Source organism: Leuciscus leuciscus (genome assembly GCF_965113295.1).
Source record: "Leuciscus leuciscus genome assembly, chromosome: 21".
NCBI lineage: Eukaryota > Metazoa > Chordata > Actinopteri > Cypriniformes > Leuciscidae > Leuciscus > Leuciscus leuciscus.
The window spans coordinates 20,710,639-20,723,321 of NC_138745.1; the positions used below are offsets into that span (position 1 = coordinate 20,710,639).

Consider the following 12,683-nt stretch of genomic DNA (forward strand, 5'->3'; position numbering starts at 1 on the left):
GGTATTTTCAACTATACGTGGAACATTCTTAGACTTGTTCATCATATTGACAGTTGTGGAGGCCCTCCTGTCACGTACCAACATTCTTTACCATTCCAATACAATTCCATATTAGAATAAGGTTTGTGTGCTCTTTTACTGTCATATGATGGTCACACAATCTTACTGGAAGTACTGTAAATATAAAAAAAAAATTAGAGGAGAGAGTAAAAAAAGAAAAGTAAAACAGGAAAAAAAATGTGTGTGTGTTGTACTGTGTAGTACATGAATGAATAAAAATGTGCCAATGTATCCATTGGTTGTGTCTTTTGTGTTCATCATGTGAAAAGGTTTGTGTGTGTGTGTGGGGTGGGGGGCACAAGCAACATAACTTACCAGTTTTGGAAATGTTGTTTTGAATTTATTGCACCAATGTGTTAGACTATGTTGTAGTGTGTGTGATTTTGAGGGCTTGTGTGTCCTGTCTGAGGGCAAAGTTTGGTTTTTCAGCAAGAGTGAATGGTTTTGAGTGTAGAGCTTAATTTTGACCTGAAAATAGGATGTTTGGGGAATTGGGTGAGACGTTATGGAATTGTGTTTACAGTTTTGAGAATACGAGGCATAGTTTCAAGAAATGTGTTTAAGCAATCGAGAAAAACTGTTAGACTCTTAGACTGTTAAACTCTTAGACTGTTTTGTCCTGTTTATTGCCAATCATTGCAGTTTTGTATTCAATTGTGCATTTAAATACAGTTGTAAATCCAGAAACTTTGCAGTGTACTGAGCAGCATGAAAAACAAAACTATTATTCAAATAGTATACGAGTTATAAAACAAAGTGAGCAAAGAGCGCTTCCTTTATAATCACTGAAGCGGTCAATCACTTGGGCTTATACGTTCAGCACCTGCTCACTGAGATCTACACTCCTGCGAAAACTCCCTCTATAATCAAAAAAGCTATCTACACGGTGCAATCTTATTTACGTTGTGTTTACACTTTGTTGGGAATATGAAAGGATTTACGAGCATGCAGAGGTCTAAATTGTGCAGTGAACGAAAACCGAGCCATTTTGAGCGGTGTTGAGCAGATTCTGAATAACTTAAACACCTCTGATAGGCCATTTCGTTCTCGCATTTAACAGATATGTCTATGATTGGCTGCAATGATCAACACTTCTTTGTAAATGGAAACCTTTGATGCTCTTCACAAAGTGCTTACACAGATACTCACAGGAGCGTTTGAAAGCAGCATCTATCAGCAGGTACTGAATATACCTGGTACTCGATACTACAGGCACTGCAGAAATGCTGGTATAATCTTTCTTTTTTTTTTTTTTTTTTAGACAATCCAATCATTGATAATCCTTATGGGCACTTATATATAACTTATAATTAGTTCATAATTAACAACTTTGGACTTTTCAATCGTATACTGATCGCTGAACTTATGTTCTACGTTTCATTTCATCAATCCATTCACTGTACTCTGTGCACTCTGTTAGGGCCCTTTGTTCTCCTGTATTTTAGGTGTTTTTGGTAAAATGGGGTTGTGTGACAAGTGCACTGTAAAATGCATAAATGTCTCATCCATCATTAAACTCAAGTCAGAGGGATTGTGGTGCCGAGTTACACTTATGGACTGGAAAGGAATGTCTCTAAACTGATTCTTCAAACTTTGAATAAATACTGAGTAACTTTAATTGGAGCATCATTGAACCGGTGCACACTGACATCGATAGCATATAGTATATAGCAAAAGCTAGCTGATAGTGAAAACAGTGACATTTCCTCTCTGAGACAAAGAAATCTTGGTATTCAGTTCCTGTGATACATTTTTAATTCAAATTATATATTTATCTGTCTCAGACAGACATGCTTTGTTGGGATTTGCACAGTTCTACCAGATTCAGTTTTAACCCCAGAAACAATCTGAGTCTGCAAGGAAAAGTAATCTTAAACTAGAGAGCCAATTATACACTTATTCTCTGCACTGACACATTTTAAAAGCCGTTCCTAGAACTTTGCCTACTACATGGCATTTACTTATTTATAGGACAATATGTGGTGGTCAAGTACTCTTGGCATCACACTTAAGAAATGATAATCCTTTTATTCAGCTCTTCCACTTTTAACAATCCCTTTGATGTATCATATATCTGTAGATCTGTCCTGACTCTTGAACAGCACACTATTTATTCCATGTGTTTGGTCCATAACTTATATGTATGGTGACGGAGTAGATTTATTTGGCCTAATCCGCATAGGTTGAGTTCAGTACTTTTAAAGTATGTTAAGAAATGTTCTTTTTTAAATTTTCCAGTCTTCCATTCCCTCAAACACATGCATATTTTAAAGCTGGACCATCTCCTGTCATAAAGCGACTGTGAAAGCAGAGATCTAACTGCTAATTGGGCAGTGCGCTCTTGCTGTGCCGTCAGGACAGATCTCAGTACTGTACTCAATTGAACTGGCCAACATTTCCCTCTTTCATGCCAGATGGATTATTTTTCTGCTAAATGAGATGCATTTTTGTCATGTTCTGTTTGTAAAATGAATGAAGGCCTTTTCTAAGATATTGATTCAGTGTGGTCCATCAGGGCATAAAAATACACCATATTTTTTATGTTTGCAGTTTATGTTTTCTTAATTAAATCTGAGGAGTTGCTGCTTGGCCAAATGCTTTGTTAATTTAACCAATAAACATACCAGTTCAGAGATCTAAGTAGCTTTGAACAGTTTCCAGTAAATTTGTGTAGTTTTTAGGCGTTTTTCCTGATTTTCCGTTCTTCAGTTTTTCAGCTCTTCATCATGCGGCTCTCACTGGCACCGCTGACCTCTTGTCTCTGCTGTTGGAGGCACAGGCCACTGTGGATATCAAAGACAGTAACGGTGAGGCCTTTTACCATTTTTATCCCTTAGCCAATGATTTTCTTTACTTCACAATGCTTTTTAAAAAACTTTTGTACACAATGTACTTTTTTCCCCATATCAACACTTTCCACCAAAAAAACTAAAATAAACATTATTAATAAAATAATATTGACAAATGAATGAATAATTAATTCATTCATTTCTGAAATGATAGATAGATAGTACATGAGTACATGATATTGTGTTGTGCATGAGCTGAGAATTGATTTTACCTTTTTTAAAGGAGCTATATTATCATCATATATTATTATTATCGTTCAGTCTCTTGTATTTTACGTGTGCACAAGTGCAGGCATGAGTAAAAAGTTGCTTGCTGCAGTTCACTTAACTGCCACCGGTGTCGCTAATGGGTTTCTGAATTCTACGTATAGCCCTTTTAAAAGAAAAATGATTGCGCCACCAAAGAAAGCACAGTTTCTTTCCCTGCGTGAAAAAAAACTAGAAGCTGTGAAAATAATGATTTTCTGCTCACTGTTGAAGGTATGCGTCCATTGCACTATGCTGCCTGGCAGGGGAATGCTGAGACTGTACTTATGCTTCTAAGAGCTGGAGCTTCTGTAAATGGGGCTTCACAAGATGGACAGATCCCTCTCCACCTGGCTGCACAGTACGGACACTATGAGGTGGTACGTACCTCACTACTCCTCTACTTTTGACCAATTTGTGGCTGTCAACGGTGACACAAGGGACAACAATATCAAGAGTCAAATACTGTAGATACAAAATTGGGTTTGGTATTGGGTTTAGTTGACAGGTATGGTGGGGACTTGTACTGATGTAGTCTGGTATGCTTGTAGCTCGGTTCTCTTGGTTCTTTTGGTCCTTTTGGTCTGGACCATGAAATAAATGATACATTCAGTCCTCCTCCAGTTCGTTTAGCATTCATACTGTCTTTTTTTAACACTGAACCTAAAGCTACAAAACATAAGGCATCAGGATGCCGCTTTTATGACATATATTTTGCAAGAGAATTTACCAAACATCCAAAACAGTGCTGTGTGTTGGACTAAATGCACATTGTGTGTTCATTCATATAGTGGTATTTTTACCAGCTGAGAACTCACAAAGAGCTAATAAAGTGTGTAAGGGAATCAAAACAGTGCAAGGAATTCCTCTGTTGCACACAAATGAACATCTGCTGCAAGGAAACGTCGGTTCCGGCTCCTGTATCGAACTGTATTAGAACTGTGACATCAAATCCTGTTTTTAGTTTGTTGAGATGTCTTTGGTCTATTACATTCATGTTTCAGCCGAACCGTACCAGAGTTCATTTGGGTGTGGACAGAGACCACCTGAAAATGTAGGTCTTGGTTTGCTTGTTTGGTGCACACCAAGGTTCGGATGGCATTGTCACACTTACTCAAATGAACCACACTCAAATGAACTAAGCATTCACACCAGCATTTGTTTAAATCAGACCAAACCTACCAAGTGATTTCCATGCAACAAATTATTTTTCTGTTTTACGATAATCATAGAAGTTTGTATTGCCATCACAAACTATGGGTCTGCATTTGTTATACCTAGTGATGCACCCCAGTGAATTTTTTTCCGTAACTGAATTTAAAGGAAAGCGGAAAATAACGTTTTTTTAATAATCAATTAATAAATCGCATTTATTTAAAAAAAGCAACACACAAATTAAATCCCAGTTGTATATTCTACTACAATTCGTAAAAATTTTAATGGTGGCTGCAATAACTTGTTTTCATGACAGATTTATTCAAACACTCTTTAAATAATAAAGACAGGTTAAGTAAAAATAAAATGAATATACAATATAGTGCAACATTCTCCCCTCTATTTTTATGACTAATGAAATATGTAAATGAATGGCTTTTCTGAGGTAAATGTAACATAGTGGGCCAAAATCATTGACTTGAAGCGCTGACATTTCATTCAATTTAATAATATTATAATACAAGTATTTTCAGCTGCTAGAATTTCAGTGCATCACTAGTTACATCACTCAGTAGTTTGTTCAAAATAAATGGGCGAAAAGGCTGAATGCAGCACTGATAGTGACTCAGGAATGTGCTGCGACTCAAACCAAAATATTGCTTTTGAGGCTGTTTACAGATCTTTGGCAGCTAGATAAATGCGTAGTGTTTTATGTTGTCTAAAGGGAAAGGAAGGAAAATGCAAGACATGTCATTGCACGCTCAAGGCAAAAAAGGAGGTCCCTACTCCTAGCAAAGATATAACATTACTTTGCAGATCCAGGGCTTTGTTTCAAAACAATGCATTTTTTTTTAGTTAACCTAGCTGTGTATTTGATACCTCTCAGAACCAGGTTAGATTGACCAGTTGTTTGGCTTGAAATGCTGAGTATTCCCTTTCCAAGTGTCCAACCTTTTCTTACAAAAAATGTCATAGGATACACGGTGTGCCATATAACATAACAATTTACAAAGGATCAACGGTATTTCTCTGGCTTTTCCCTCTTAGTCCTTGACCTTTTTGGATGCTATTTCAGCTTTTCATATATGTGTAGACTAAAACCGATATGACTTTTGACATTGTCTTCTATTGTGTAATCCCAGAAACCTTATGCAAACAGACACTGCTCCTCTGACCTTTCACTGTATCTCTGTTTCTGTGTCCCTCAGTCTGAAATGCTACTACAACACCAGTCCAACCCCTGTACTGTCAACAAGGTGAAGAAGACCCCTCTGGATCTGGCCTGTGAGTTTGGCAGACTCAAGGTGAGCTGGGAGGAGATTTTGAGAGTGGCGCTCTCAATAATAATAATAATAATAATAATAATAATAATAATATCTGTTGTGACCTTGTAACTTGGCCCGGCTCTATACCCCCTCAGTGGGATTAATGTGTTTGAATTGTGCTATTCAGTTCTCAAAAAGCATATATCAAAGATGCCACAAAAAAAAGAAAAGAAAAAGATTGATAATAAGTTTACCTGCACAGTGCTGACCAACGATATCAAACAGAATTAACTTTTGTTAACGAGTTAAAGCCTTATTGACAATTATTGAGTGAAGATGGCTTGATTTAAGCTATCACAATTATTAAACAAGACCAACAAAGATTTTCATTACATTAAATGGAAATAAGCCTGTGGATATATGAAATAGTCTCTACACAATCATTTGTTTTCAACTAGATAAAAGTTAATTGGTGGTGAAAATGGTTTATATTCAATATTGGCTTGTGTGTGTATAATAATATTATTAAATGTCATCTTTTGGAAATCTCAAAATGAATATAATTTTTTTTATGTACTGTACATTACAGTTTTGTCATGCCTACATGCATCTGTAGCAAAGACTTTATATACAGAAAGCCGCGCCTGAGTCTCAAGCAGCCTGAGTTTCAAGTACCAAAATGTGTGGCTTACTGCGCTTAATTGGTCAAACACACCAAATTCCACACAAAAAGTCAAAATGCCCGTCTTGGCAGGTATTTAGTTCAACGCAGTCAGTTTTGGAACCTAATTAGTTTAGAAAGATAACGTAAGTTGTGTAACATTATATTGGATCCGTGCATAAACTCTTAAAGTGACAGCTGTCTAATATTCTTGCTGGTGTCTGTCATGTTAATAAAAGAAAAGAAAATAACTCTCTGCTCTTCACTGATTAACTTTTTGTAACTAATTGTAAGCATTAGGCCTAATCTTTATTTAATTTTTACAATGAAGACTATCCAGTGTTATTTTACATTTGATTCCTTTTCATTTCTGTAGTATTTCTTACCTGAATATACTGTATACCCACCAAAAAAACTTAAAGCCGTGTTTATTTCATATCTCTCTTTATTCTATTGCATTTATTTGATCTTAATTTAAAAGTCTTTTTACTTGTTTTTGTATATGCTGTCAATTATAATTCTTTGAAAGAAAATCTGTATCGGCATCACACTTTATTTCTAGTTTTTTTGTTTTTAGTGTTTTTTATTCTTTATTTATACAAAATAGTATAGAATTTTATATTGATAACTTATTGTTATTGGCCATAACATTTAAATAATTATCAGATTATGTATCAGCTGGGTGCAATGGAATTATTCAGCTATTGGTATTTCTGCATCAATATAGTTTGGGCTTATCCGATTTAAAATTGCTGTGCCATTTATAACTTCTAACGTATTTATCCCAGTCTCAGTGTAAGCTTATAGCGCTGAATCTATTTCCACACTGCATTCTCAAATATAATTATAAGCAGGAGTTCATGACATAACAAAGCTTGAAAGAGTTCTTGTTTATTTTTGCGAAGACTGTATTTCGTGCGCATTCAGTGGCAAAGAATATCAGTAAGCTCATTCAAACTGCCTGAGATAGCTTTCCTGATGACAGAGAGATCTTTAATTCACCTCAAACTAGATTCGCCAGGGTGAACTATTTCTATTTAATCTTTTGCTCTAGTCATTCGGAATTCTAGAATGCAAATGCTGCAGAGAGTCGGGCTGATGGAATGAGTCTAATTTAGCAGCACAACAGCGAGTCAGTTGCTGGGCTGCAGGAGGATTCTGCCCCAGCTGGAAACTGAATTCCATTTGATAGATTCTCAATGCCAGGGAGTACAAAGTCATATGCCTGGGCTGACAACCAGGCTGGTTGTTTTCCTGTACTTTAAATTGGCAGTGACATCTTGTTTAGACCCAAGTAGGCAAAACAATAGCGCTTTTCGGCTGAAAGTTCTCTAGATTCGGATCACTTTCTCACTGTTTCTTAATTCTTTCTTACAGGTGACCCAGCTGTTGTTGAGCAGTAACATGGTGGTAGCTCTCTTAGAAGGGAATGGCAGAGATAACACCCCCCTGCATCTGGCTGCCCGCAACGGCCATAAGGACATCATCAGGTCCACTTTTCCCTAACCCCTTGAATCCTGTTGTGTTTTTCTAAATCTTCCTTTAAGTCTACATATCAGCTTGTGCACTCAAACTGTTGTCATTGTTTCAGAGAGGCGAGCTCTTTTTTAAAAACATAGTGAGCTGCATACTACCTACATGGGTGGTCATGGAGCCTCACAAGTGAATGATTTGGAGTGTTTGACATAGGCAGCAAGTCCCTGCTCCACACAAATAGCAGGGAGACTTGACTTGCAATTGATTTCAATGGAGTTTGACTGTAGCATGCTACTAAGTAGTGGCTCGATAATCTAATAGGTATATAAAAACAAATAACATTTGCGCGCACAAACATTAGCTAAAGTAAATTTTTGATTACACCAGTTTTAATCCATTTAAATTATTCTTGATACATATATGTATGTATGTGTGTGTGTATAAATATATATCTATATATATATATATATATATATATAGATATAGATATAGATATATAGATATAGCGATAGCGATAGCGATAGCGATAGCGATAGATATAGATATACTGTAGATATAGATATTGATATAGAGATATAGATATGCATGTGTATGTTCCTAAATTAACAGTGTGAATTTAATAGGATACTATCACCGGATTCACCTAAAATTAAATAAAATAAAAATAAAAAACACTGCAATGCATTTTAGGATTGCATTCTTCACAGAGAATACATGCAGTGGCATCTTAGAATTTGGCCAAAATCGAGAAGGCATCATAAATACATTACCTACATTTTGATATGTCCGTTGCATCGGGAGCATACCGGTTATGCCTTAAACTTCTATAGGCAGTCAGTTGCAATAAGAGTGAGAAAATATGGGTGTTAATATACATGCAAGCATGCCGGGAGGAAGGGAGGTTGTCTGTCTTTTTTGCAACATACATATGTTGTCAAACAGTCAGTCACGCAGACATTGGCTGGACGCCTTGTTGACATGTTTGTCGAGCAAGTGAGGTGAAGAGAAGGTGTGGAATGAGTGTAGTGTGTGTAGTGCATTTGTTAATGTGTGGATGTGTTGACCTGGGCTGCCCTTCCCTCTGAGTGCGCTGTGATGGTAACATGCATAGGAATGAGGCCGAATAGGGTTACACCCGCCAGTCAGCTGCTCAACATGCTCCTCTAGCAGTAACCATATATGAAAGTTCAAGCTTCAGCTCTCCCCTCCACTGCCTTTCTGGAATGCTGGAACTTGTAAACATGGGAAAGAATGACAGTGGTAACAGGCGGCCGCTCTAGACTTCTTAGTATAAAACATTCAGTTGCTTGGCCTTCATAAAAACTGAATAAATTTATGCTGAACAAAATGTGTTGAAACAAGAAATCAATGAACATTTTTACTCAAGTGAATAATAATAATTATTATTATTGTCATCATGTTGATTACTGACTGATAGTTCAACCAAAAATGAACATTCTGTCCTCATTTACTCACCCTCATGTTGTTCCAAACCTGTGTGGCTTACTTTCTTCAGTGGGACACACAAGAATATATTGGTTGCTCTTTTCAATATAATGGAAGTTAAAGGGGTCTCCAAAAAGTTCTACAAATTTGGTCCATATGCACAATGTTCCAAATAGTTATTTATGGATAATTTCTGAAAAGCTCTGAAATGGACAACAAAAGTCATACAGACTACAAAAATGATATGTCAGAAGCGCACATTCACATTTCTCGTGATGTCAGTACATTAGTCAAAAATCTGTCATCATGACTAAATGGGTGAATTTTTGGGTGAACACTTTTGGTGACCTTTTTTTAAAGAGGGAAGGCAAGCCTTTAATCTGTTCAGTTGGCTGAATGAATCAATTAGCTCAATGGGAAATGGAGACTGCACTGCTGCTTTGGATACTGAATCCTGAAGAGACACTCAGAATGTACAATTGATTGATGCACAGGCTGTTTTTGTTACTCAAAAGCTTTAAAATGTCATGACTTTTGACCCTGTTGCTGGTGGTCTTGAACTTACTATCGTCATGTGGTTTTAGTTTCAGTTCAGCCCACATTTGCAATTTTTGGTGTTGATTTTAGTTTTGTATTGTTGGAGGCATAACAGAAAAATGTCCTACATAGTTTTGCTAGTTTCATGTTTCTCATACTGTATTTTTCTATAGCCTGTTTCTTCTTGCATTTTAAATTAATTTCAACAGAAATCAATATTTTATATCAATTTAATTAATTTGGCAAATAGCTATTTAATAAAGGACATAGTAGTAAAGGACACCCTGTCTTGTGGTAATGAGCAGTTGACTGTACCGTTTATTAAAGACGAGTGATTTTGTTCGTGTCTTGTGGACAGGATGGCTCATGTGTCGCTGTGGTCTATCACTCATTTTTAGACTGCTGCTAAAAGCTGGGATTGACATAAACAGAACCACTAAATCCGGAACGGCTCTGCACGAGGCTGCCCTCTACGGGAAAACGGAAGTAGTCAAATTATTGCTTGATGTAAGTAGATACAAACAGAATAATAGGAACAGTGTTGATTGATTTACCATCTGCATATTTTCTGTCCCCACACAAGATGCACTATGGCAATACATGATTTATTTCTAAGAGAGTTTAAAGTGAACTTATGTCAGATTTATTATCAAGAATAAATACTATGGGAAAGACAATTCACAGTTAAGTGCTCGAGTCTGTCATATCAGAACACTGATATATCATTTTGCATTTTTGTTTGTATACAAAGTTTTTTTCTTTACTGAACTAACCATCACATTTCAATCCACTCGTTTACCATCTGTCACTTAGACTGGGATTGATGTGAACAACCGCAATACCTACAATCAAACAGCCTTGGACATTGTGAACCAGTTCACCACTTCACATGCCAGCAAAGAAATCAAACAACTCCTTAGAGGTGACACAGAAATTCAAAACTTCTTTTTGAATTTTCATTCTTTAGTCTTTTTTTTATTCTTCCTCTTCCTCTTCCTCTTCCTCTTCCTTGCCCTTTCCTTTCCTTCCTTCATCTTCATCTTCCTTTTCCTTATCTTTTTCCTTTCATTTCATGTCCTTTTCCCTTTCCTTACTGTTTTTCTTGTTCTGCTTCCAGGCCTTCCTTTTCCCATTTCCCTTTCTTGCCATTTTCTTTTTCCGCTTTCCTTTCCTTTCCTTTCCTTTCCTTTCCTTTCCTTTCCTTTCCTTTCCTTTCCTTTCCTTTCCTTTCCTTTCCTTTCCTTTCCTTTCCTTTCCTTTCCTTTCCTTTCCTTTCCTTTCCTTTCCTTTCCTTTCCTTTCCTTTCCTTTCACTCTCTCTTTCTACTGTTGATGTACCTTATATTATTTAATGTCAGGCCACATGTTTTTGTTCATTGTTAGCTTCGACTGGATGTAGACAATAGTTGTCTTGAGGGTTTTTTGTGTTGTGTGTTCGTTTCTGGGAATCTGCTTTCATATCTTTTGTCATAAAGCGTATAGAGTTGCATAACATACCTGTCCTGGGGCATATCAATGGCAGCCATGCCTGGAGATTTAGCTAAAAGTTTTGTTTACCTGTTTGCGTGTCTGTGTCTAGGCGCACTGTATGTCTGGATGTGTTTAGTCGCTGCACCCTCCTGTAATCCAGCAGCTTGTTGTCTTTGAAGTGCACGCTTTGATACAGCACTAAAACAGCTGAAGGAGCTGTGTTTGAAGATGAGGGGTGTTTAGCATCCCTGTTCTGAGCTCAGCTCTTACATTTTCAGATGTGCTTCAGAGTATTTAAACACTATATTACTCCTCTTTAAATTCTGCTTATTACACTTCTTTATTGGAACAAACCCCAATTGAATTTCAGGTAGTAGTTTTGTGTTCCTTGGTTAATATCAAGATCTAAATGTATCAAGATTTAAATGTAAATCTCAAAAATGACTTCCACCCCGAGTAGAGGAATGAGGAATATTTTCAATGCAAGCTGTTTTTCTGTCTCTCTCATTCTCACTCATTCGTGCATCCATTGTCCTGGGTTGTGACATTAGATGCCAGTGGAGCATTGCAGGTGAGAGCTTTGAAGGACTACTGGAATCTCCATGACCCCACAGCACTCAACATCCGGGCAGGAGATGTAATCATGGTAGGCTTAAAAGCAACACCCCACTATTTCTCACAAGAGGTGTCCTAATTTAATACTGTATAATGTACGTTATGCAATTGGCCTATATAATTGGCAATGTGCTTGAGCGTTGCCTTGATCTGCATTCTTACCAAATAACTGTATTCTGATGAATCACAGAAACATCAAAACCCAAAACAACAAAGTTTAGACTAGTGGAAGAAACAGTAAAGCTGAAAGCAGTTTTAGAACGCTGAAAATATGCACTAAGATGCAAGACAACACTCAGCATTGCATATCATATTTCTAACTGATATAATCATGCCCTGCACATAAGAGACAGCAGTAACGTGAACAAGTGAGGATGGTAATTTGGTCTTCCCTACAGAGAATACTTTAGCATGTTGCAACAGGTTTTTGCCAATCAACCTTTGATGTCTGACTTGAATGAACCGTAGCTTGTTGTTTGTGCTATAGTAGTGTGTGTTCAGCCTAGTTTCCCTTCATAACAGTGTGCGTCACCCCCACTAAAAGACTGTGCGTGTACTCTATAGAGTGCAGCCCGAGGCTCAGTGCCGCATGTACGCTATGTCACTGTTCACACCTTGTCTGTCTAGATAGCTTTAGGCGTCCATTCTGCTAGCATAAAAGACTGCTGTGCTTTTGTGGCAGTGAGACATAAGAGACTTTAGGCGTTTTTAAAAGATAGCAATGAAAGATAGTTCCCTTACAGCAATATTAGGACTTTAGGGAGTTGAATTAGGAGTAAATTAACATATCTCAATGATTAATACTGTAAGAGGTAAAATATGAACCGTTATTCACCTTTAAGAGACAGATGTGGACCTTTAAAATGCGGTTTTGAGAAACAAAGCACTGGGGTGAGTTCATTAA

General features: G+C 37.0%; 1 protein-coding gene across 4 annotated transcripts in view; it reads left to right on the top strand.

The window, feature by feature from the left end:
* The window catches only part of LOC309484714 (CASK interacting protein 2), a 68,703-nt gene that overhangs the window by 31,922 nt on the left and 24,098 nt on the right, over positions 1-12,683 (top strand). For all 4 annotated transcript variants that reach the window (XM_082151054.1, XM_082151055.1, XM_082151056.1 and 1 more), the window contains exons 4-10: positions 2,770-2,867; positions 3,390-3,535; positions 5,519-5,614; positions 7,614-7,726; positions 10,094-10,202; positions 10,509-10,617; positions 11,716-11,810. In XM_082151054.1, the coding sequence (XP_082007180.1) occupies positions 2,770-2,867; positions 3,390-3,535; positions 5,519-5,614; positions 7,614-7,726; positions 10,094-10,202; positions 10,509-10,617; positions 11,716-11,810 (766 nt within the window). The remainder of the gene's footprint in view (positions 1-2,769; positions 2,868-3,389; positions 3,536-5,518; positions 5,615-7,613; positions 7,727-10,093; positions 10,203-10,508; positions 10,618-11,715; positions 11,811-12,683) is intronic.